The sequence below is a fragment of the Durio zibethinus genome, chromosome 2 (genome assembly GCF_047325235.1).
Source record: "Durio zibethinus cultivar Kanyao isolate XHJ-2024 chromosome 2, ASM4732523v1, whole genome shotgun sequence".
Lineage (NCBI taxonomy): Eukaryota > Viridiplantae > Streptophyta > Magnoliopsida > Malvales > Malvaceae > Durio > Durio zibethinus.
The window spans coordinates 762,006-786,973 of record NC_143163.1 but is presented as its reverse complement, the minus strand read 5'-3'; the positions used below and the strand labels follow the sequence as shown (position 1 = coordinate 786,973).

Genomic DNA, 24,968 nt, shown 5'->3' with positions numbered 1-24,968 from the left:
TTGAGTGACAACCAGTAACAGAGTCAAAAATGGAGCTTTCAACACTGGGGGTTCTATTAACTCCACATACTGTTATCTTAGATTTTTAAATTTCTTAATTTTTTATTTTAAAATTTCTTGATTTTAAATTTCATGATTCACTTAAATATTATTTATTTTATATATAACTAATGTTAATCGTACTATGTATAAATTATTTTATTTTATTTATATTTAAATAAAAATATAAAATAATATTATTGAATTATTTATATATTCAAAAAATATATAATATATAAATAATATAATTAAAAAATCAAATCATAATAAAAATAAAATTTTTTTTTTAAATTCTTCTTAAGATTATAAAGAATTCTTTGTTTCATAATTATAGAATTATCATAAAATTCATTTTTTTTTTAGGAATCTTAGTAAAATTTTTTATGATTTTAGATTTTTTTAAAATTAAGATATAAATAAACTTTAAATTAATACTACTGATGAGACTATCATGAATTATTTCTTTTCAATTTTATTTTTTTATAAAAAATAATTTTTTGATTTGAAATTATGTTACATGTTTTATAATGAAGATATGAATTAGGAAATTATTCATTATTTAAATATACAATTGACACATAAGTTGTATTTATGACACATAATTTTATTATATCAATTAATTAGAACATTATTTTTATTTTATACGAATAAAAAATATTAAATAAATAATCAATTAAAAAGATAAATTATATTACTTGATTGAATGAAAAATCCGTGAAAAAATAAAAGGTCTGCAAATCACATCGGTAAAAATATAAAAATACATATATTTTTGTAGTTTTATAACTTTTTAAAAAAATATTTAATTAAAAAAACATTACAATTGATTTGAAAAAAAATAATTTTACCTGTTGGAGTGAATAATATATTTGGTGAAATAGTACTTATCATAAAAAAAAGCATGTTAGTTAGTCTAATAAAAAAAGAGACTAAATTAATAGAGAAAAAGACCTTGGGAAAGCTATAAAATTAAAAATTAATTTTTTTGAAGTATGGTATTTATATATATTTTTTATAAAATATATTTAAAAGTTGAAGATAATGTAATGATTATTTATAAAAAATATTAAAATATTAAATAATATTTTTAAAAATTGTGATAAATTTGAATACTATGTTAATTGTAGATAAATTTAAAAAAAAACTACTTTAAAATTGATTTTAATTTGAGATGAAGTGATGTATAATAAAAAAAAAATTTAAATTGTTTTGGTATTTATATATTTTTTTCATATTTTTTTCGTGAAATATATTTAAAAATTGAAGATAATGCAAAGATCATTTATCAAAAATATTAAATAATATTTTTAAAAGTTATGATAAATTTAAATATTCATGTTAACTCTAGATAAATTAAAAAAGACAAATTACTTTAAAATTAATTTAAAATTGGGATGAGATGATGTATAAGAGAAAAAATTTTCATTAAAATTGAAATTGGTTTTTTATTAAAATTTAAAATTTTAGATAATTTAATAATTTTTAAAATATATTTTTTATAAATAATTTAAAATTAATAAATATTTTATATGTTATCATAATGAGAATTTTAATAATCATCTTACGTGTTAAAAAAAAAACTATATAAACGTCAATAATTATTATCTGATAATTATGTATATTGTAATAAAATATATATATATATATATATGATTATTGATTTGATTGTAACATTTTGTTTATAAATTAATTAACATTTTCATAAATTAATTTAATATCTACAAATATTTGAAACAAAATTAATAAGACAAATAACATAACTCTGAAATAAATTGCAAATTAATTATTCCTTGCATTTTTATTGCCCTTGGGAATGATTAATTTTAATTCTTAAACTAAAGTAAGTTGCAGTGACTTCAATTTTAAGGACTTAAATGGATTGCAATTTCAATTATGATTCTTACTTGGAATATTTTCCTTTTCCTTTTTAATTAGTTAAAAAATTAATTGCCCAAATAAGTCAATGAACTTATGATGTAAAGAGACCCACAATCCACAATTCCTTTTATATCCATTTATTTTCTCAAGCTTTCTCTTATATATCTACAGAAATTCATCAATTCTCCTCCATTTATAGTGTTTTTTTTTTTATTATTTTTTTGAAGTATAGGAATTTAAACGGTGGACCCTTAAATAAAAAAGTTATATACTTTTATTGAGTCAAATGCTCACATGTATTTATAAGAATTCTTCAAGTCCACAACACGTTCCAGTGAATGGATCAAAATTTTCTTCCTGTGCATATGCATGCATGCATACAAAACATTTCCATAACCTATCAAAATTTAGTTGCTTTCTTTAATTAGGAGTCTGAAATTAGCCTAATCTTTCTGCTATTTTGAGGAATGAAGCAGATGGTTCTAGATACAGACTCATCATCTTCATTTCATATCAACATACCAAATCTATTAAGCAGATAAATTCTTCAACATGGTATAAATGTCGACGACAATTCAACTACCAATGAAGACACCACACTTACATACCTGTCTGGCAGCTGTCTAAAGTCCAAAATGTCTGCAAAAGATTGGCATCGTGAGTTTGATTTTTTTTTCTTTATATGCTTTATAGTATATAATAATAGATTTCTTGTGTTTTGGTGCAATGTAATCAAGTTTCCATCCAATTTCCATGGCTAAAGGATTCCATTTTTTAAATTGAGAATTTTCCTTGTTCATGGAGCCTAGGGGAACAAATTGAACCACTTAGGCTGTTCCAGGAAAAAGCTGTTTTTGACTTTATTTACTACTACAGTAACATATATAATGACGTTGCATGACTCCATTAATAACCGACTGGAAATCCTGAAACCATTCTATCAGCAGCTTTGACAACAGTCCGTGGAATCCTGCAAACATGGTCATGAAAATTTCAGCCAAAATGTGTACATGCAAAGCTCTAATCTCCTCTACAGTATTATTGGCCTGAATACAAAAGATCTCACAAAAATCTGTAGATAATGCTGACCGTGATTCAACAGAAGGGAATCATATTCCCCCCCACACTGCCTTACTGAACTCACATTCAAAAAAGATATGCTGCAGAGTTTCACATGTCATCCCACACACACACAACGTGATTCTTCAATTGGTATACCTTTCCATCGTAAAGCTGCAGCTAGGATCAGTTTATCACTAGTTAAGTATGACAATTCAACCACACTAAAAGCAGCACCTCTTTCAAAACTTCCCTTTATAAATTCACCAGCCAAATCCAATCATTTATGATAATTGGTGTATTATATCTGTCTCAAAGAACAAGTTCGAATTCTCCATTTTTCAAATAAAAATAAATAAATAAATTCACAAGTCAAAGACATCCGACAACTGAAGTATATGAACTTGGAACTACATGAAATGATGAAATGGCACAGGTACTTGTAAGTGGTTTTTTTTTTTTTTCCAATACTGTAATTTATAGTGCTAAAAACAGTCAATTAAATTCTCTGCTACGAGCACGCCCTGTTCTTGAAGACTCAGCAAAATCATTAACATTGATCTCCATACTGAACTCAGCGAGTAATATCTTTCCCATCCCTCCATCAGACAGCCAATCTTTGAAACTTTGATCCCAATGAGTTCTGCTGTCCCCCTCAACATGGTAGCCAGGGCTTTCAAAAGCACAACTTTCCAAACTCCAAATATTCTCCCTCCCTAATGAAACTTCGTGGCCTAAATCGACCCCCATCACTCTAATATCTTTTAACCAAAAACCAAATAAAATGTGCTAATTCTCCTCATCAGGTAAGATTGCAGTCAGTAAGGAATACTTGAGCCGTAGAGCAATCTTGCCTTCCTCAACAACTAGTCTTGCCCCAGAAACAACCCAGTATCCAGGAGGATTTTGTGGCCCTCTTTTCATCTCAGCTGTATCAACAAATTTCAATAGTTTTGGGGTATAATTAGGCATTGGAGGACCACCAGGGTAAACTGATGAGCTTGTATGTGGCTTAGATTGTGGTGGAGTTGGTGTTAAATGCCTACTCAAAAGATCAGATATGACTCCCGACTGAGGTGCAAATCCAAATGATCCATCCCACTCTGAATGCCGTACAATTATAGCTCCCAAAACAGTTGAGAAATGAAGTCGTAAAAAAAGAACTTTTTTGAATCCATATTTCTCAACCTGTAGCTGAGCTCCAGTTACTATGGAATGATCGTTGTAAGACTCTACAGGAGCCGTGCAAACTCTGGAGAAGTTCTTCCATCGAACTTTTTCAAAGTATCTTGTGTCATAGGACTCTTCAGGAAACCGATCATCAGGTTCATCCACAAGTCGAAAGTAGGTCGGTAGAGAAGAAAGGTGCTGCATGTAGATAGCCAAGCGATTGCTTCTTTTACCCTCCAGATAGAGCCGGAGGCCTGTAACTGGTCTCATACCCACATCAACCTGTCATGGAATTGGTAATTATGGTAAGTTTTGATTTCACAGAAACAAAATGATCACAGATGAGAGAATTTCCCACGCTACCATAAAAGAATTTAAGGAAATCACCTCCCACAGAAGGACTTTCTTGTAGCAATGGAAACAGGAAATTGTTCATCAAATGGTTATGAATAGAGAAATTTCCTATCAACACCGTAACTACGAGATAGTACTCAGAGAATCATTCTAGCATCAATAACAGTACTGATGAGATAGAACATTTCTAAAATATGGAGCAAATGGTTTTCTAGAGCTGAAGAGGTTTTAATGCTACACCAGTATAACCAACAGAGTGAAGGTCAACCTAAAATGTTATGTTGTCGGATTCAAGGACAAGTTCTCCCACAGCATTCATCAATATGACACTTGCATGATAAAAAACACAAAGATGCAGCCAATATAAAAGCAGAGAGAGATCTGAAGATCATTTTAGTGATAAATTACTCGTCGCTGAGACAAGGAAAAAAAAAAAAAGAGCAAAGATTTGAAGATGATGAAAAAAACTTTACTGGAATGGTGTTAACATAAAGCTTGGGACCCAAGAACTTGAACTGTAAAAACGAATTGCTCTGTCGCTTGTATTGTGAACCACGGGGAAACTCTTTGAAAACTGGTGCCCACTGCCTTGGGAGCTGAAATTCCAAAAACATATGTAGTTCTTCAAGCGGGGGTTTATCTGTCAGATTATGGGCAGAAGGATGTTAATTTTTTCTACAGTCATCTATATGAAATAGTCTAAAATAATTATTCTTACAATTAACAGCACAATGACCCTTGCAACAAAGTTGCTCTCATTCCTCAGGCATGCATTATGTTTTTGTTATCATTATCCTTTAATTCATAAGTAAAAATTGTTCAGCAATGAAATAGATATGTTGAGAACTTGATACTATAAAAACAACAAGCCATGATAAAAGATTGCAACAGTGGCAAAGAAAAACCAAATGCAGTAAATTCACAAACAATAAAGACAATCCATCTTGCTTACATCGCAAATAGAGATTTATGGCATGGTTCAAGAATCCGCTCATTCGAACTCCACTTAACAAAGAGGTAATTGGAATGAAGGACATTGAGACCACATCAGGCTGAACCTGAACAGTTTGTAGCCACTCAGCATGGGATATGTTCATTTCCTCTTTTCCACCTATCCTTTTGTAAATTACTGAGATATCCTGCATCTAAACTTAACAAATAAGAGCATGTACTAGTGACAAAGGATTCTCAAGTGTAACAAAGGACAATTCTAGAGGATTTTAATCAGTCTTAGAGCATTATTGATGGGTACAAGTCTTTGGGTGAATAAGAAGATAATGACTGGCAATTACATTTACAAACCTCCACAAGCGCCCTTTGAACTGAACTGATCCAAAGGGATCAGATAGATATTTGATAAAAATATTACTTGGTGATACAAATGGTGAATTAATAAGTAAAGAGAAGCACGGATAGCCTAATAAAAACCTCATTATTTAGCTTCACTTGTTTTGAACCGATCCTATTTTGTCCATTGTTCTCTAAAAACTTCTCATCAGCCATCTTCTTCAATTTTGTATATACATCAGCAGGTCTAACAATTGATGAATGCTGCTGTTTTACATATATTACATCCTTTCCGCCCATCTTCACACCAACTATAATATGAGTTCCAAATGTCCTGATGAATCTGGAATGGCAGAAATAAATCATTAACTTAAATATGCACAATTAGTCTGTTTTTAGATGTACGAACTTATCAGCAACATTAAATCCTCTTGATTCCTGGTTGGCACTATCAAGCCTAACACATAGATTAATATTGGTGAACAACAAAGGAGAGAACAGAGGAGGTTAATGGCACAGAAAACTGTAGTGCCACACATTTGATTGTAAGCATATAAGTAATCCAATTCACCTTGCTAAGGCAGCAGGTTCCCACGATGATGGAACAGCTTTCTTAACATGATTATGGAGTACCATTTGTGATTCCTCCAGTGAAACTGTATAAAGGGTGATGAACATCCCATCAAAAGCTAGGGTCTTAGTGTTGACAGCATCTTTCTGCCAGCAGCCTGAGAAGTCAAACATGGCATTGAAAGAACCAGAAGGAATTTTGCCACTAAGAGACATTTCATGGTTAAACTTTTCTGACATCTGCCTAGAAAGAGAAAACAAAGGAGAGACAAATTAAAGAGAAATATAACAGACCGAAAGCAAATATTATAACTATTACTAGTGAAAGATCGAGATAATGCACTCAAGAAAAGGTAACAGAGTACGTTAGGCACTAAGAAAACCAATAATCATCTGCTTTCAAAGGCTCAAGTCAACAATAAGAACTGAACCTCAAATCCATCTTCATTTCAGGTGCAATACATAATACAGATGTAAAGAACCCCCTTGCATGTTCACACCACAGAGAGCATTTCATTCACCAGAAGAGAACTGAGGTAATAAGAAATAACATGGAAAGGCAGAAAGAAGATAACTCAAATAAAGCAATTTAATCCTTATTGAAAACTATCAAGACTGAAGAAAATAAATAGACAAACTATGAGCAATCAGATTATCATTTAACTGTTGGAAGAAATCAAATTTACCAGCTGAAACAAATAAATTTACCTGCTGAAAAGAGATAACATCAGAACTGTTCCTCATGCCCTTGCCTTGATTACATTTAATCAATTTGGAAACATTTGAGACAGAAATTCCACCGGGTAGAGCTACATCATAACACCCAACTTCGTCAAACTCAATCAAGGACGAATCCTCTGCATCTCCTTGACAATATTTCAACCTTAAGTCAAGAGCTAGATTATATCCACGCCCAATTGACTCAATTGCAATCTCAGCTGCCTTCTGAGCTGAAACCTTGGGTGCCATTGCTCAGTATATCACTGTTCTTCACCAAACAAGGCTCCTATTCCAAACTTTACTAGATAGATTGGATAGCCACTTTGACCTCAAATTAAACCAAACTGCACGTTTTCCACAAACGTAATTGAGGTACTACATTAATCAAAACATAAACTTTCTCCAAACATTTGATTTACAAGAAAAAGAACCCATCTAAATCCCATATTTCCCAATTCTTGAATCCCACTTCACCTATCTGGGTTAGGAAGTCAACAGGAAATCTTTTAACTCTATACATTGACCAAGGCGGGTGGACCGTGGACTTTGCTCTAATCAGCCAAAAAGCTTTGTTGCATGAACATGGATGTGTATATCAGTATATGTATGCATGCATAAAATACCAGGAATATAACCCACAAACAAATGAAGCAGTTGCTTATAGATTCTCATCTTCATTTTATGTCAACATACCAAATTTAATACGCAGATAAACTCTTTAACATGCTATACATGTTGTCAAGAACTCAAACTATCAATGAAACTCATCATTAACAAACTATCTTGGCACATGTATTGACTCCTAAGATTGATCCAAAGAATGATCCAAATTAAGGAAAATTAAAGAGAAAATTTGGAAGACAATACTCACCTTCTAGAAGACAGCTATCTGAAGTCCAGAATGACTGCAAAAATTCCATTAAAATGTTTTCAGACAATAATATAAGAGAAAAACAATTGGCTTTCAAGCCTTTGACTTTTCTTCGTAGTTGTTTAGTTCAATAGATTTCCTTGTTTTGGCGCATTGCAATCTAGTTTCCATCCAATTTCCAGGCTAGGATACAGCATCTTTAATGTGAGAATTTTCCATATTCGTGGGGCCTAAGTGTACGCATTCAACCATTTGGGCCTTACAAGGAACAAGCTCATTTTGACATACTGATTCACTACTTTTTCCTCTAAAAATAAATACAAAAAGAAGTTATACAATGACCATGCATGAACTGCGGTACACGTGGGCAATTGCCTATAACTTTTCCTCTAATACGGTTAGGAATATCCCGTTTCACTTGGGTCTAATCCCAAAGATAATTACTTATAACTTTATCTACAATGAAAATTACTATAGTAAGTACTGTTTTCAACTGGCCAGTAATGGATCCTGGGTCACGTGGCCCTTGATGAAGCCCCTTTGACCAAAGACTAGACATGATCGGAGCTGGAGCATGCCACGATACAGCATTGATTGATGAACAGATAAATTATAAAATAAACAGATCATAAGCCTTTTGTATATGGCTGTGATTTTATTTACAATAGTTGATGCAATGGGAACACTGTATGGTATTATAATACAATAAAGTGTTTACAGTTCCACACATCCACCATAAAAGCACCATCCCCTTCGAAGCTACCCTCTATCAGTTCACAGATGAGTAAAGGACATGCAGCAACAGTTAAAAAAGTGTAAGGCCTTTCCTTCAATAAATGTACTGATCATAACACGTGTCTAGTATTTTTTTTCTAACCTTGAATTCATTTGATTATTTGACCCCACTTTCAAATCCTCATTTGATTATATATTTGTCCCTATTGGTAGCCTCTAGCTCCTAGCTCAAACCTCTCAAAACATAGCAAACCCTATAGCTCACACACTCCAATTTCCAGTGCCACTGCCATTAGCCAAAGGAGGATAGAACCCAAAGCAAGGCGAAACAATGAATGGGTATTCTTATTCCAGGATCAAAGTTGTTGGCAATGGAAATTCAAGATCCATGGACTCTTCAGATCTCAAGCCACTCCCTGAAACGTCAAAACCCACTTCTTATCCTATCCCAAACCCCAAAGAAAAGAACCCAGAAATCGACCAGATCATCAAGAACTCAAACCCCACCAACACCCATGATTCATCAGAGCAAGAATTAGATGACAAAGAAGGCACTGATGGGGTGATATGTGGTCCGAAACTGAGAAGAAACAGCTCAGTTTCTTCAGCGTATGCACTCCAGGCTGCTGTGAAGAGAGCATTCTCAATGAGGAGATCTTCCTCTGTCTCTGAAAGGTACTGTAGGATCCATGACCAGTCTGTGACTTTAGCATCACCCTTTGATGATGAAGAATTGGACATAACTGGGAGAAGAAGATCTGTGAAGAAGAAGAACAACAGAGGCAAGATCCTTAAAGCATGGAAGAAACTTTTTGGACTGTAGTGCCTTTGAATCTGCCTTGCTCTTTATTGCAGAGAATCAGTCACTAGAAGCTATGCTGTTTTCTTTTTTTAAAAAAAAAATCTTTTAGCTATTGCATGTTTTATCTTTTCTTCAGAAAAAAACTTAGTATTGGTGCTTTCAAGAAAAATATAGATAAACAAATTGATTCAAGGATTTTTTCAATAGTTCGTACTAGATTTAACTCAAATTTGTTTAGAAATGATAGCACTATAATTTGGTTTTGGTCTATTGGATTCTTAGTCACTTTGGTGTTTGACTTGACAACTTTTGGCCATGGAAGACAACTTAAATTAACAATAATTGGCTTAATAATGATATGGCTTGGTTTGTTCCTTAGCAAAAGTAATTATTTGCTATCTATGATTGCAATTATAGATTCAATGAACCATACTAAAGTGGGTTTCAATCTCAAGGATAGAACTTAAAGGTTAAACACAAAAATAGTTCATATGTTATATATATTTTTATCAATTTTATATTTAAAAAATAAAAATTTTATTTTGATATCCTAATTTTTATTTCGTTAATAACTTTAAGCATTTTACGTATAGACCTAATTTTTAAATGACAATTTTGCCAATAATGAGATCTTCTTTTAATTAGTATTAAAGGTGAGATTTTCTTTTTTCATGATGGATTCATGAATAATTGTGTATTTATTGAGAAAATATTTTAATTCATTATATATGTGGTGTAAAAGTGATTGAAAGATGATTTACTCCGTAGCCATGTCTCTTTTCTTTTTCAGAAAAAAAGAAAATGCCAAATCCAAAAAAAAATTAATAAAAAGAGATAAAAATACAACAGATAAGACCATCAAATTTAACCTTTTGTGTTTTTTTAATTAATAAAAAAATCGTTAGTTGATTTAGACACATCAAAAAAGTTTGTTTTATTATAAGGTCCAAAATTCATAGCATTTTCGTTGCATCATCCTTCAATGTCTGTTTGTAGGAACAAATCTCTTCAGCATAGGATGCTCTTGTTTGCATTCTGAAGTTTCGGCCTCCCCCGTAAGAAAATAATTAAATAATAAGTTTATCAAAATTCCAATGGTTTTAGCATCTTATCATTAATTAAGTACCTTTATTTATCCCTTGCATTAATAAAATATTTTAATTTTATTATTTAATATAAAAATTAAAATATAGTTACTGTTTATGTTGAGTTTTTATCTCAAGATGATATTGGAAAGATAAAAAAAAATTATGATTACAAGTAAAAGCAAAGAGTATTATCTTCATTTATATTTCGACATATAAATAAAAAAAAAGTAAAGTTGGAAGGAGAATAATAAAAAGAAATAAAAATATGATGAATTTACCTTGATGATGCTTCGATCATATTTATAAATAAATAATAAAAATTATTAAGAGATAATAAAAATAGTGTCGAATTAATATAACATTAAATATATCAAAGTTAAATTGGTATAAATATCAAAATTATTTATGATTGTTTGTTAAAGGCTTTTAACATGAAAAAAATTATTATATCATTTTGACCACTAAATATTTTTAATAATTACAAAATTAAATATTAAATTACAATATAGCAACAAATTTTATCCTAAAATTTACTTAATTAAGGATGCAAAAATTAATATATATTTCAAATAAGTAAATTTTGTCATTAAAGTAAGTATTTGTGTTATCATTTTTTTTTTCAATCTTTGTTTTCAATATAGTTAAGAAAAAAAGGAAATACTGTTTTATATATTTGTAAAAATAAAAATTATTCAAAGTTTTTGTTTACTAAAAACAAAGGGTAGTACGTTGTCCTTAGTACACCTGATTATATCTTAAATAAAAATGAAATCAAATCAAATCGATTCAAAAGACAAATTGTTATTTTGATTGGCGAGTGGCGTGCCAACGCATAGCGGCTTCTTCATCCCAAAGCAATATCCTGCCACGTCACCGATGTGATTTGGGCTGGGGAACTCAACAGATGCCACGCATGCACAGTGGGGCCGTGATATGTAATACGGATAGATGCTGCTTGTGACACGTGTCGGAGTATATATCTCGTGACGCACAATTAAGGGACTATAGTTAATTTAAAGCATGAGAAAGGATAAGAGGAACGGAAAGCGGCAGGCGAGAAAATTTTTCTCTGGTGACAAAGAGAGACTAACTGAAAATCCGCTGAAAAATACTATTTTAAATTAACTTAATAATATTTGATCAAATAAAATAGAAAATCTGTGGTAACCATAAATTCTCAGAAATTACTCTATTTTCGGTTTATCGCCAAATTATTTTATTGGCTTCTTTATATTTCGTAACTATAATTTGATTTTATTTATTTTCAGAAATACTTACTTAAACTAATTTCTTTTTTCTGGAAACGTAAACAAGATTCTGCGATATTCGCCGTTCAAAAGTTTTTTTTTTTTTAATTTAATGAAATTTATTCATTAATATTTAAATAAGTCGGTTCCACGAAGCAGCCTCAAGTTGAATCCGTAAGTTTTAATTTGATGATGTTTTGGAATTTTTGGCCGATCGATAAGATTTTATCTTTTGAATTGAATAAATTTATTGTGAATTAAAAATATTTTAGAAACCTGAATTTTCAATTATTTCCAAAGCCCGAAGTTTTGCGATCGTAATATATTCCATTAATAAACTTTTATTTCTTTATTAAATCAATCCTTTTTTTTGTGTGTGTTATTTCTTGTATAACGAGATTGTGTATTAAAAATTGGATTTTTTTAAAAAAATTTAATAAATTAATTTTCCCTACAAATCGCAGATTAGGGAAGAAAACGAGTCACCGAGTTGAACCCGGTGTACATCGGCGAGTCAAATGACAGCAAGCGAAGCCATTAATGGTGGTGATGAAGGGCTGGCTTCATCGCCGAGCGGTAGGGTGAAGTTTCTGTGCAGCTATGGCGGGAAAATATTGCCAAGGCTAGGTGAACCCAACCTCAAATACGTTGGAGGAGAGACTCGCGTGGTAGTGGTCCCTCGGGATATCTCATTTTCAGGTTTGCCCTCGTCACCACTCCCTTTTGCCTTTTATTCCTAAAGGTAATTTGGGCAAGGAAAAAGAATTACAATGTAAATATCAAAGCAGAAATCAAATTTTAAAAGGCCATTTAATCGTGACATGACAGAATTAATGAAGAAGCTCAATGCTATGGTTGAAGGGGACGTGATTCTGAAATACCAGGTTATCCCTGAGGAACTTGATGCCTTAGTGACTGTAAGATCCGATGAGGATCTCAAACACATGGTTGATGAGTATCATCGTCTTGAAACTGAAGGAAGTCCGAAACTACGTGCTTTCTTGTTCCCTTCGAGTCCGGTCGTAGTTGAGAACCAAATGACCCCTGTTGACCACTACGCCATTGAGCAGCGGTATATAGAAGCCGTCAATGGCATGGTTCGTCCAAGTTCAAACACTTGTGGAAGGCGCACCCCTGCCACTGCCAACTGCCCCAACTTCAGCACCTCTGCTTGCTCTTCCCCAGCTTCTCCTAAAGATGGCAAAATTATAGATTCTTTGCCTCTGGAACCATCATTGTTGAATGGACGCCATCAGAATAGACCCACCTTACCTAAAGTCCGGAGTTCTCCTAGCCTTTACAGCCTCAACACCCTCCATCCCCAAAGCAACAACAACCAGCCACATCATTATTACCAACATCACCAGCAACTACAGGCCCACAGCGTTCAACCTCCAAGACCACCGCAAGATTTTCGGACTGAAAAGCCACCAGGGCCACACGACTTTTGGAGGGGCCCTGTGGGGCACGGTCATGTTCCACTAAACCGTAGCTACTCAATAGGCAGGCATAACTTTGGGAATTGATGCAGCAGGTGTGGTTGCTGCTATGAGTGCTTGGTTTATGCAAGTGGAGGGTTTACTAGGAGAGGTAGCCTTACAACAAGTGAAAGGTTTGATAAGCCAGATGGTCCCAGTAACCATATGCGGGAATAAAGCAATGGGATCAAATACTATACTGATCATCCGAGTTGAGAAATGACAGATGGATATATAATTTTTTTTTTTCTTTTTCTTTTGGTTGGATAGGTTAAAATTGTTCATCCAAAAAGGTTTAGACGGTATAGAAGGTTTTACTTTTATTATTATTATTTTTTATTTCCTTCATCACACAGAAACGGATGAAAGGATTTTCAAGAAACATAGCACTTTCAGGTGACAATTATTTGGCCGACTGGTAAGTTTCTTTTATCACTCTTTCATAGGTGATTTTAAATTTTCACTTGGTGTAAGAGCCAGTTATAAAACATCACATTGTAAGATGCCTACTCAAGTAGTCCACGGTATTTTAATGTTAAAAAACTAGGCATTTCTGGCAAATTGCTTCTGGGGAAGTGCTCTCCATCCAATATCCCGCCGGTAGAATCCTCCCGGCCAGTTGATTTCTTCAACTGCTTGGTAAGCTTTATCCCGTGCTTCTTCAAGATCTCTGCCCTTAGCAGTAATCCCAAGAACACGGCCGCCTGTAGCAATGAAATTTCCCTCCGAATCAACTGCAGTCCCAGCATGGAATATCTTGACAGAAGGAGCAACATGTTCTGCTTCTTCAAGATTCTGAATTACAGACCCTTTCTCATAGGAGCCAGGGTAACCCTTGCTTGCCATTACTACTACCATGGCAGAACCAGGGGACCAGTTTAGTGAGACCCCCTTTAGCTCTCCTCTACAAGCTGCTAGCAGAACTTTTGCAAGATCAGACTCCAAACGAACCATCAGAACCTGTTGTAGCAGACACAAAAATACAATTTAAGAATCTAGATCAAGTTATGCCCCAACCATTAAATTGTCCAGATCATACTAAATCAAAGTAAAAATTGGCCGATGATAATATCAGTCTAAAACTAGGTTAATCATGTCAGGTAAGTGCAACCTAATGTTTGATATCAACTTCTTCCTCCTTTGGGACTTCAATCACATGGTCAATTGACAAAACTAGATATATGATTGAATTGCAGACTCCCAGTATCTATCAAACCTTATATCAACATATCAATTGTCATTGCTTGACACTTAATCCTTTAATAATAGTTTCAAACTTCAATAATCTTTTTATCTTTACCCTCTCGTTCACTTTGATACCATAAGAAATAGTAATTATTTTCTATCATATGACTTTCAGCCCTTCCAAACAACTCCAAGACATAAACCTTGATTAATCGAAACCTTTAATGTTAAAATGTCCAAAATTTTATACTAGCAATCAGTTAGATGCTCTCAGTCAGACAGCTAAAGTCAGAAAAGTATTCCGCAACTGTCAAAAATGAAAGCTGAAAAACAAGAATGTTTGTAAGCAAACCAAATATGCAAAAAGGCAAACGATCAAAGAAACCATAGAGAGAGAGAGAGTAAAAGACTGTCTAGTGACAAAGCAGCCAAGCTATTCACAAGGTTCTAAAGGTATACATCATAAACATCATCTGATGGTGATAGATGCCATGAATGTGATTTACGACAAGGAAATCATTAAGATGCTAGATATCGCTGATATTTGTTGTGTGCTCCACTAAAGAGCATCAGACTACCGACGATTGAACCAAGGAATGGATGCAAGCAATAATATCATAGCAGTATTGATCATTCTAAAATTAAAATAGAATAGACAGGATAAGGGGCAAGCAGAGATATGCAGAAAGAAGGGATAATGAAGCAGGGAAAATAAAATCCCATAGCAAATGACGACAAATTCTTATGCCTTTCCCTTCCATGTTTTCTGTCCTATCATTACGTTAATTCCTAGGTTACATAATTACTTATGTATAGCACCATCAAATGTTAACCTAATATGGGCAAACAGATAGAATTAAACTCTGAAGAAATGAACCACACAGAATTTCATGCAGGACCTTACTGCTAATCAAAATTTGATTTCAAGTAACAAAAGGGGGACAGATTCTAACAAAAATGGGCTTCACTGGCTTCCTAAAATGAAAGAACCACAAACTTTATAGGATTGAGATTGAGTTTCCAAGGGTCTATAATGCCTCATTGAAGCTTAACTTCAAAACTAAATTATGCATGTAAACCAGCCCGTAGTCCATTACTGACCTGACACTCCGGATCTCCAAAGCGCACATTGTACTCAATTAGTTTGGGTAAGCCAGACTTCTTCTCGATCATTAGTCCAGCATACAAAACCCCAACAAATTTGCATCCCTCTGCTGACATTCCTTTCACTGTTGGGAGAATAATGGATTCCATGACCAAAGATTGAAGTTCTTTAGTTAAGACTGGTGCTGGAGAGTATGCCCCCATCCCACCAGTATTAGGACCTGTGTCACCATCTCCAACCCGTTTATGGTCTTGAGCAGATTCCAGAGGTATGGCATTCTCCCCATCCACCAAGGCGAAGAATGATGCTTCTTCTCCTTCAAGAAATTCCTCAACAACGACCTGGCAACCTGCAGATCCAAAAACACCCTCAACAAGCATCGAATCAACGGCTTCATATGCCTCTTCCAGAGTCATAGCAACGATAACACCTTTTCCAGCAGCCAATCCATCTGCTTTGATAACAATAGGAGCTCCTTGCTCTTCAATATATTGCTTTGCAGCTGCTGCATCTGAAAATGTTTGATACTGCACGAAAGATTCAAAGCATTAACATAAGTAAAGAACTGGATCAATAAAACTTAAATCACAACATTGCAATGCAGTAAGAGTCAAGAACATTTACTCAGCACAATAAGGCCTTTACAGTTCCCACATAGCCTAATTAAAGTTGACAAATTTATGAAATTAATAAAATAGCAAACAAGTCTCACCATGTAAAATCAATGCAAAAACATGAGTTTGAAAAAAATAGAGAAAAAAAAAGCTGCAACTAAAAATTTTGGCAAGAATGCCTTCTCGAACGAACCTTAGCAGTAGGAATCCCATATTTGTCACATATACTCTTCATGAAGTTCTTAGAACCTTCCAAAGCAGCAGCCTCTGCTGAAGGACCAAAAGTAGGGATTCCAGCCTTTACCAAATCATTTGCAAGACCTGAAACAAGGGGAGCCTCTGGTCCAACAACAACCAAACCCACACTCCATTTGTGGCAGAAAGAAATCACAGCTGAGCTATCAGAAATGTCAAGGTCAGGAATACAAGTTGCATTCCCTGAGCTGGAAATCCCCGCATTGCCTGGTGCACAGAAGACAGCATCACAAGAAGGAGACCGCTGCAATGCATAGCAAAGTGCATGTTCTCTTCCTCCGCCGCCAATAACTAGCACAACCACTCTTTCTGCAGCAGTATCAAATAACAAAAATTAGAGGAATTTTACTCATTTCAAACCCTTTTCCCTTCCCAGTAGTCCCATCGGTTAGATAATTCAAACACGCGCGTATACAGCATCAAAATCACAATAAAACAGAAAATAAGAAAAGGCCAAAAGCTGTAGTTCACTAATATAGAAACCCCATTTCACAAATTACTTTATTCAATGCAATTATCAACCGATTTCCTTTCAGTAAAAAAAAAAAAAAGACATGAAATTCCCACCTCTTTTGTTACCACAAAAGCAAACAAAATGATGATCCAAAAACAAGAAATATAGATAAAATGGAAAAAAAAAAGGTTAATAGTAAAAACAGATAAATAAATGAAAAAAATGGGGCTTTAGAGTAGTTCTTATCTTACCGGAAGCACCGTTACTGCCGTAGCCATCAATTGAAACCGAGGGCTCTGATTTCTGGGCAAAACATCTGAAGGCAGTAGAGGACCATCGTGAGCCATTGATGTGGGGGCGACACGAGATATGATGATTGATAGTGAAACCGAGAGTTCCCACTGAGAAAGAAGAATTCCCAAGGAACAATTTTGATGATAAAAAAGACTTGGCAAATTGAGAACCAAAGAAGCCGTTGTCGAAGCTATTATTGTTGGTAACAAGTTTTAGAGAAGAAGACAGGCTGAGGGTTGTAAAGGCCATGCTTTCTCTTCTGCAAAAAGAATAGCCGTTATAGTGTTTTTTTTTTTTTTTTTTTTTTTTTCTGGTTAAGCCTGATATTGGAAAAAAAACAAGACATGGCGGTTTTTACAATGGGGTTTAAGGGTTTTTCTTTCTTTTTTTTTTTCATTTTTTCTATTTTGCTCATTTAAACCTTGTGCCACGTAAGATATTTGTAAGGGATTGTTTGGGACGTCATACAAAAACGAGATTCCTTCTTACCTCCCACTCTCATTTTATAGTATACCCTACCCTACCACAATTATTTATAGTATTATCAAATACTGTATAAATTATAATAAGAATTTTCAAATTTTCAGCATAATCAAAGAGGAAAGAAAAATCAGTAAAATTGTATGCAGACAGATTTTTGCAGAATTTACCAAACAAGACAACAAATTTTAATACTAAAACAATAGAAATTACTGTTGTACATATATTTTGGTTATAGTTCATATAATAGAGAGAGAGAGATGAAGGCTTACCAAGTGCCAACAAGGAAGTTCGAGATGGCAGTTCCAACTCAAAACACAGTAAATTTTTTTGTAGGAAATAGGAATGAATGTGGTCAGTTTCCAAGTCTCATCCCTTTGTTTATAGTGTCCAAAGCGTAACTAGATATGTGTGCAGACCAAACTAACATCTAACTGATGAAAAGGTGTGCTGTACCTGACCAAACTATGTGCTGTTGTTGCCTGTTTCGCAGTTTCCATGGTAAACCACAGGCAGTCCGAAAGTGGATTCTTTCGACCAAAATATTGGGAAGTGGATTCAGTTTCACTCTCAATCTCACTGTTGTTGTCGCTGGACGAACCATTCCAATTCTATTTTGACCGCAACAAAAACACCCCACTAAGCAACATCAACAAGAAAATACAGTCTCTCACTCACTGTTTAAAAGGAAAAAAATCAAGAAATTGAAACCGATTAACGAATCATCTTCATTCATTTAAATCATATATATATGTATGTATGTATGTTTATATATATATATATATATATATATCTATCCACTAGATCATTTGCCAATTTGGCCAATTTGGTTGTATGATGATTTTAGAGGAAAAGAGAGAGGAATGGTAGTTTCTAGTGTCACAAGGCAAACTTGGATCTAATTGTATAATTATAAAGGGTAAAAGAAATTGAGTGAAGAATGGGTAAAAGAAATTGAGTGAAGAATGAAGCTAAGTACCAACATGAAAACTTTTCAGCACAGGATAAAAATACACATTCTCATGATTTTAATCTCACTAAAAACCTCCCACAACAGGGAACACAAATAAATATACATAAAAAGTTAATAGTAATTAAAATTGTCTTCATAATGAACAGAAAAAACAGCTTCACCAGCAATCAAGGCCTCTCGGGTCTCCTTCGACTTGTTTTCAAACAGTGGTTCTTACTAGAACGATGACAGAAGACGGGCAAGGAAAGGGGTTTTTTTTTTTACATAAGTTGACACTAATCAAAACGGCGTGGGATTGGCTAGTAGAAGCAGAGAAAACTTGGAACAGTTGTTAAGTGTGCAGCGCCATGAATAAGTTCTGCTTACGAGCATGCTCTGGAATAAGTTTCTTGACAACTTCAGGAGGAATGCCAGAGAGCTCTGCCAATTATGGGGAAAAAGAGAAGCAAAAAAAGATATCAAGAAATACATTGATTGAACCAACAGTTAACAGATAAATCTTATGCCATAAATGTGATTTCAGCAAAGTAAATGCAACAATGTATCTTGATGGTATAACAGGCTAAATGCATTCAAGTACCAAGTGAAGCTGACCTTGAGGCTTGAAATTGAAGAGTGGTGGAAGCGGGCGGCCATTGGGAAGGCGAGTGGTTGGGTCCCTCAGTTCATCAAAGAAAGGGTGAATGCAAGCCTCCAACTACACAAGTATCACCACCAGCAGATACAGACATGGAAAAAGGGGAAAAGAAAAAGGTGATTATTGAATGATATATTTTAACATCACTACTCAAGGCAGCAAAAGTATGACAGTCACACTTACAGCAGTGCATCGCAAATTGGGAGAGTACTGAAAAAACCTACAGACAAGGTCTACTGCTTCTGGAGGTAAACGCTTTTGGAAGACCTGTTGCAAGAAAATGAATTATGAACTTCAATAAAAACCTTATGAGAAGGGCACAAATAATGAAAAAAAAAAAAAAAAACATGTACCTTATGCCATGGATGTGGCTTTATCTGGGGGAACTTGAATTCAGTGTAGTTTGGGTTCATGCACTTGATCTCCTCCCTGGTTGGAGTCCCCAAAACCTAAAGAACAAATTCAAAATACAGACACATTATCAAACACATTCTTAGGGAAACATTAAACGCATAGTTTCAAACATTATGGTAAAAAACAGTGGAGACAAGGCCATGCATAAGGCACCAAACAAATTGTTTAATGCAAACTGTATTCAGCAGTTTTTAACATACTCAAAACCTAATTTTTTTGGGTTCAAAATTTCTCTCTATTCATCAAAAGGAAGAGTGATACTGTAGAAACTCATTAGTAACTTCTGTCAGAAAATGTCAACTTATCTACAGAGTTTATGAAAGCATCCCAAGTGTACATTTAATTTCATTTTTAACATAACTGAGTTTAAGCAAAAGTCTAAACATTATCAAAATTTATGGCTTATTTATTTATTTATTTGTTTTTTTGCCAATCTATAGTTTATTGTTGAGATATCATAAATTTCAACTGATTTTTCCAATTCTAGCAAATAGTCAACATTAACAACTAGATTAATCATGCATCAAAAGCAAGTACTCCAAAATATTATGAGAACTGATAGATGCAATCACCTTAATGATTTCAACTAGTTGGTCGACCCCGCTTTCACCAGGAAACAATGGCTGCATAGAATGTTAGTGAGTCAGAAACAACAATCAATGAAGACAACAGTAGCCTATAACAGTACTCTAACTAAATGAAAGTCTAAATTACCTGCCCAAGAAGCAATTCAGCCATCACACAACCAGTAGACCATATATCTATAGCAGTTGTGTATTCAGTAGCACCAAATATGAGTTCTGGAGCACGATAATATCTTGAGCAAATGTAAGAAACATTGGGTTCTCCCTTCACCTGAAAACAAGGAAAGCACCCACTCAGTTGATGAAACAAGATCCAACTACAACCATTACTATCGCATCAAAACTTACCAGCACTTTTGCACTCCCAAAATCACAAAGTTTCAGCTGATGAGTATGTGGATTCACCTGGACATGAACCATAGCAGCTGAGTCTCACCAAATAGAGAAGGACAATGTGGCTCCAAATATGATAAAGCCAGATTAACATTTTTTTCCTCATATAAAGAAAAAAAATGATAAACTAATAAATCCTCAAGCCACCTTTGTATCAGGGTAGCTCCATATAACTACTATATATCTTTAACAATGATAAAACTAACCAGTAAATCACAGGTTTTTGTCACTATGGCCAAGAAACTTGATCAATGAGAATAACAAACAATACACTTATGAGCCAGGTGTACACTATGACATGAAAAAAATCTCCTGTAGCAAACATATGATTCCTGAGAAGAAGAATCTTACAAGTAAGTTTTGAGGTTTGATGTCACGGTGACATATTCCAATACAGTTGTGTATATAGGCAAGTGCTCTGCAAATCTGCAATCCAAAAGAAGAAAACAATTAACTACAACTTTTTCCATTCAATTAAAATCTTTCAGTGTTTAAACTGAACTGAAGAAAGGGAAAAAGAAAAGCAAGTTTATCTATAGCGAAATAGAAATATTTGACAAATCTTACGTGAAGGCAATAGTTTAAATTTAAAATTGAAGGATGACTTATCATTATATTACCATAAGAGATAGCAACAATACCAAATAAGTCAGACAATAAATCATTTCTGAAACTACTCTGAACTACCCAATTACCCACTAAAAGGCAATTGAAAAGGAAATATATTCCAACTCCATCAATCCATATATCAATATAAAATATAAGAATATTTTCCATAAAATGGAGATGAACCTGATAGGTATAGAGTTTAACATATATTAAAGGCATTCGCGTGTTGATCCGGCTGTAGCTTCTTGCTGTGCGATTAACAGTTTCAGGCACATACTCAAGAACGAGATTGAGGTAGAGTTCTTCCTTGTCTGTTTTTGAGAAAAAATAATGCTTAAGGGAAACAATATTTGGATGGTCCAGCATTTGCATAATCTGCAATTCCCTATTCTTGTAGCGCTTGTCTTGAAGAACCTTCTTGATGGCAACAATTTCTCCAGTTTCACGACATTTTGCCTGCAGCAAACAGACAACTTATTTCAAGATTATAATCTATATGAATAAAGTCAAGATCATATTCCCAAACAATAATATTATAGAACTACATACTTGGAAAACAACACCAAAAGAACCAGTTCCAACCACATGCTCAGCGATATAACTGACATTCTGTCAATCCAGACAAAAAAGTATATATATGTTAGGAATGATGTAGGTCAATAAAAACATCAATTCATTTGAATCTCACATGAAAAATTTGCACGCTAATTTATTTTTCTTTCAACCTGCTTTAATTGACCATTTCGACCACCAATGGTCGTTCTTATTACATGCCCTGTTTCAGTACCGACTCCATCAACTACATCTGGTTCACTATCCTGCATGGATAAAACATAGAAGATCATCTACAAGTAGAGAAACATTTTGCAAAGATTGTGAAATTCTATTTAAGGTTTCAACAGTCAAACTACTATATTTTCAATTAGCATGAGTGCCATAGTGAAACCACTTCAGAAGAAATTTCAACAATTTCAACCCCCCTCCCAAAAAAAAAAAAAAAGGGAAAAATATAGATTAAGCTGCTTACTCTGTCTTCATCATGGTCCACCTTGTCTCTCAATCTCATTTCAAGCATTTCTCTCCCCAGCCAATCAACAGAACTAGACGAACTTTTGAAACCATTGATAGACCTGGAACTACCTACTCCGCCATTTCCTAGGCTTGCAGATGCCATAATTCAGCCAGGTAAACCTTATAGATCCTCTAGTATTTGCTATCCACCAAAAACTCTGTAGTCCAGCTGCCCATCCTGTCGAAGCACCTACCTTCCTAAAAGATTCCCAAAATTATGGGTCAGAAACATTAAAAAAAGATGACTATAGAATGATTAATATCATAGATTCCATGTAAAATTAACATATATGACCACCTGCCACAATAAAAGATCTGAATAAAGAAAAGAAAATAGTTGCCTAGACAACAAAATCACAATAATAAACTCAAATAAAAATAGTTATATGCTTCTAGCAGACATGAATTTAAGCATTTACACGTTAGAGGAACAGATAAAATGGGATATCAATATATATATATATATATATATATATATATATATATATATATATGGGAATCAAAAGTTGAGGACTACTGCTTCATGTAGCATATAATTTTTTGGAATTGGGATGACAAAAGAAATGCAATGCAACAAGGAAACAAGGAAACAAGAAGGAAAGAGATTTTCAGTTAAGAAACGACCTATTCAGACAAATAGACCAGAGCTGAGCTTCAAGCTAGTGAGATCAGCTACATAAATTCACTTAATTGGAACATTTAAGTCTAATAATGTCATATTCTCTGAAAAATGCCCTAGATTTAATGTTTGTTTAATCTTCAGTCAATTACTTTACCTTAACAAATGTGCCTTATTCCTACTAAAAAAAAAGCTTATTTCTTAGCAATTAGTTTCCATAAAACGTCGGGATTTCTTTTGTTTTGCTAAACTAATCAGTTTGATCTATTAATAATATCAAAGATAAAACGAGGATAGAATAGAACTAAAATTAACAAAAACAAAATAAATTTTACAGCGATTCACAATCACAGCGTGAAATTATCGGCTATTTTTGCAACGAGCTTTGATCAGATCTAACCCTAATCTTACCAATCAAAAGACCAGAAACCACACCAATTTCCACTCTAAGCGATAAATTTAGAAAAAAAAACTAAAAAACAAAAACCTCTTTGCCATATAGAAAAGCAGCAACTTTTGTGATAATTAAACCTAAATTACTTAACTTAAAAAAAGAAAAGAAAACCAGATCGTGAAAACGATCTTAGCGTTTCGGATACTTACTCGGAAGTGTTTGGAATGAAACATAAAACAGATCAAACGCATGTTTTTTTCAATCTTCGGCGTTCGATTACGAAATTCAAAGCAATTTTTTTGAAAAAAAAAAATGAAAGCAGGAAACTGAGAACTGTTTCTGATCTGATCAAGTTTTCACTTTTCTCGATTTCCAATTTCTTTTTTATTTATTTTTTTTCTATATTTTGAGCGGAGAGAGAGAAAGAGAGCGTTGGAGTTTTATGGATGTTTTTGGAATAAGAACTGACAATTACCTGACAATCTTCATTCAACTTATTATTGTTATTATTATTTTCTAAAATGCTTTTTCTTTTTACTATAATTCTTGAATTCGAGGCTCTACTATTGTATTGTACAGTAACCGTATATATGGAGAGTGAAAAAATGCTTAATTTTTGAAAAAAAAAATTATATTACTCGAAAGAATTTAAATATGACAATTCGTATTATTAATTTATATAAAATATTATATTTACATTATATTTTATAAATAAATTATGTATTATAATTTATATGAATATAAATATATAAAATATATTTTTTTAATTTATTTATAATTTTTTAAAAATTTTAATTATATTATTTTATATTTTTTATTTATATTATTTTTATATTATATCATCGAATCCTGAAAATAAATTATAAAGAATTAATGCTTTAAGTAATTGGTAGAATTGTTTACTTTAAGTAAACGATTTGACAAAGCATTTGTATTGTTCTAAAGTTCAACAACTTTTGACTTTTTAATCCTCTTTTTGTTTGGACCTTTGACCATTTTTACTCTTACTGTTTAATATATTTTTTCCATAAATAATATATGATTTAATTTTTTTTCAATCAAATGTTTTTAATTCTGATTATTGATACTTTAAAGATTTTATTAAACCAATTTTTTTTTATAAAAGTATATTTAAATACCTCCTAATCAAAAAATTTTAAAAGTATCTTTATATATTTTAACTAATAATTATTTAAAATCAAAATTAAAAATATTTATCAGAGAATCTAACAAATAAAGTAATAACTCATTTTATGTTTTTTATATAAATATAAAATTTAACACAAAATTTTTATATAAAATATAATATAAATATATAAATTTTAATATTTTATATAATATAAATATACGAATCATTAAATATAAATGCAATAATATAAATTTATGCAGCTAGCTAACTAGTGCTCATAATTATTATAATTATTGGATTGAGACTTAAAAGGGGGAGACCAACACACTCCATGAAATATATATTTTTTAATTTGAATATAAATATATATATATATATATATGTGGATTGCGATATCTCATTATTAATTTGCTTTTGTTCATGGTCTAAGTAAGTATAATTTCATTCATGCATCTTCAAA

General features: G+C 32.9%; 5 protein-coding genes across 9 annotated transcripts; 2 read left to right on the top strand and 3 right to left on the bottom strand.

Moving 5' to 3' along the window:
* Nucleotides 1–3,214: 3,214 nt before the first annotated feature.
* On the bottom strand, nt 3,215–8,105 carry LOC111308580 (MACPF domain-containing protein At4g24290-like). 4 transcript variants are annotated; one of them, XM_022907008.2, is made up of 7 exons: nt 7,949–8,105; nt 7,066–7,421; nt 6,359–6,597; nt 5,929–6,130; nt 5,453–5,639; nt 4,974–5,140; nt 3,215–4,428 (listed from the first exon to the last, which is right to left on the bottom strand). In XM_022907008.2, exons 2-7 carry the CDS (start codon nt 7,324–7,326, stop codon nt 3,766–3,768), a joined length of 1,719 nt encoding a protein of 572 aa, XP_022762743.2. In that variant the 5' UTR covers nt 7,327–7,421; nt 7,949–8,105; the 3' UTR covers nt 3,215–3,765. The 4 variants fall into 4 exon arrangements, with proteins under 4 accessions (XP_022762743.2, XP_022762739.2, XP_022762744.2 ...); XM_022907004.2 differs by having other exon boundaries at nt 5,453–5,645; nt 7,949–8,093; XM_022907009.2 differs by having other exon boundaries at nt 5,453–5,645; nt 6,359–6,601; nt 7,949–8,008.
* Nucleotides 8,106–8,592: 487 nt separating this feature from the next.
* Nucleotides 8,593–9,573, top strand: LOC111308584 (uncharacterized). The gene has a single exon (XM_022907017.2). It carries the CDS (start codon nt 9,015–9,017, stop codon nt 9,504–9,506), a length of 492 nt encoding a protein of 163 aa, XP_022762752.2. The 5' UTR covers nt 8,593–9,014; the 3' UTR covers nt 9,507–9,573.
* Nucleotides 9,574–11,851: 2,278 nt separating this feature from the next.
* On the top strand, nt 11,852–13,543 carry LOC111308583 (uncharacterized). Its single transcript, XM_022907013.2, has 3 exons — nt 11,852–11,994; nt 12,285–12,519; nt 12,649–13,543. The coding sequence occupies exons 2-3, from the start codon at nt 12,339–12,341 to the stop codon at nt 13,344–13,346; spliced, it is 879 nt and encodes a 292-aa protein (XP_022762748.1). The 5' UTR covers nt 11,852–11,994; nt 12,285–12,338; the 3' UTR covers nt 13,347–13,543.
* A 49-nt stretch (nt 13,544–13,592) lies between these two features.
* On the bottom strand, nt 13,593–18,319 carry PUR2 (Glycinamide ribonucleotide (GAR) synthetase). 2 transcript variants are annotated; one of them, XM_089744202.1, is made up of 5 exons: nt 18,142–18,319; nt 17,163–17,464; nt 16,396–16,766; nt 15,585–16,115; nt 13,593–14,258 (listed from the first exon to the last, which is right to left on the bottom strand). In XM_089744202.1, exons 1-5 carry the CDS (start codon nt 18,183–18,185, stop codon nt 13,842–13,844), a joined length of 1,665 nt encoding a protein of 554 aa, XP_089600328.1. In that variant the 5' UTR covers nt 18,186–18,319; the 3' UTR covers nt 13,593–13,841. The 2 variants fall into 2 exon arrangements, with proteins under 2 accessions (XP_089600328.1, XP_022762745.2); XM_022907010.2 differs by lacking the exon at nt 18,142–18,319 and adding an exon at nt 17,958–18,094.
* Nucleotides 18,320–18,657: 338 nt separating this feature from the next.
* On the bottom strand, nt 18,658–23,791 carry SK41 (shaggy-like protein kinase 41). The gene is made up of 13 exons (XM_022907011.2): nt 23,589–23,791; nt 22,323–22,564; nt 22,021–22,113; nt 21,845–21,904; nt 21,479–21,751; nt 21,038–21,112; nt 20,642–20,698; nt 20,424–20,564; nt 20,282–20,332; nt 19,649–19,744; nt 19,479–19,562; nt 19,253–19,355; nt 18,658–19,078 (listed from the first exon to the last, which is right to left on the bottom strand). The coding sequence occupies exons 2-13, from the start codon at nt 22,467–22,469 to the stop codon at nt 18,990–18,992; spliced, it is 1,269 nt and encodes a 422-aa protein (XP_022762746.1). The 5' UTR covers nt 22,470–22,564; nt 23,589–23,791; the 3' UTR covers nt 18,658–18,989.
* Between the last annotated feature and the right edge of the window lie 1,177 nt (nt 23,792–24,968).

Bases quoted from the DNA above. Each gene is read 5' to 3' on its own strand.
- LOC111308580 (XM_022907004.2), bottom strand. From the start codon at position 7,326: ATGGCACCCAAGGTTTCAGCTCAGAAGGCAGCTGAGATTGCAATTGAG. The intron at 6,598-7,065 runs GTAAATTTATTT...CTTTCTAGGCAG, and splicing joins ATGTTATCTCTTTTCAGCAG to ATGTCAGAAAAGTTTAACCA. The intron at 5,646-5,928 runs GTTTTTATTAGG...TGTTAAGTTTAG, and splicing joins AAGTGAAGCTAAATAATGAG to ATGCAGGATATCTCAGTAAT.
- LOC111308584 (XM_022907017.2), top strand. From the start codon at position 9,015: ATGAATGGGTATTCTTATTCCAGGATCAAAGTTGTTGGCAATGGAAAT.
- LOC111308583 (XM_022907013.2), top strand. From the start codon at position 12,339: ATGACAGCAAGCGAAGCCATTAATGGTGGTGATGAAGGGCTGGCTTCA. The intron at 12,520-12,648 runs GTTTGCCCTCGT...GTGACATGACAG, and splicing joins TCGGGATATCTCATTTTCAG to AATTAATGAAGAAGCTCAAT.
- PUR2 (XM_089744202.1), bottom strand. From the start codon at position 18,185: ATGGAAACTGCGAAACAGGCAACAACAGCACATAGTTTGGTCAG. The intron at 16,767-17,162 runs GTAAGATAAGAA...ATACTGCTGCAG, and splicing joins CGGCAGTAACGGTGCTTCCG to AAAGAGTGGTTGTGCTAGTT. The intron at 14,259-15,584 runs GTCAGTAATGGA...CTGCTACAACAG, and splicing joins TTGGAGATCCGGAGTGTCAG to GTTCTGATGGTTCGTTTGGA.
- SK41 (XM_022907011.2), bottom strand. From the start codon at position 22,469: ATGGCATCTGCAAGCCTAGGAAATGGCGGAGTAGGTAGTTCCAGGTCT. The intron at 19,356-19,478 runs GTAAGTGTGACT...ATACTTGTGTAG, and splicing joins CCAATTTGCGATGCACTGCT to TTGGAGGCTTGCATTCACCC. The intron at 19,079-19,252 runs GTCAGCTTCACT...CATAATTGGCAG, and splicing joins CTTCAATTTCAAGCCTCAAG to AGCTCTCTGGCATTCCTCCT.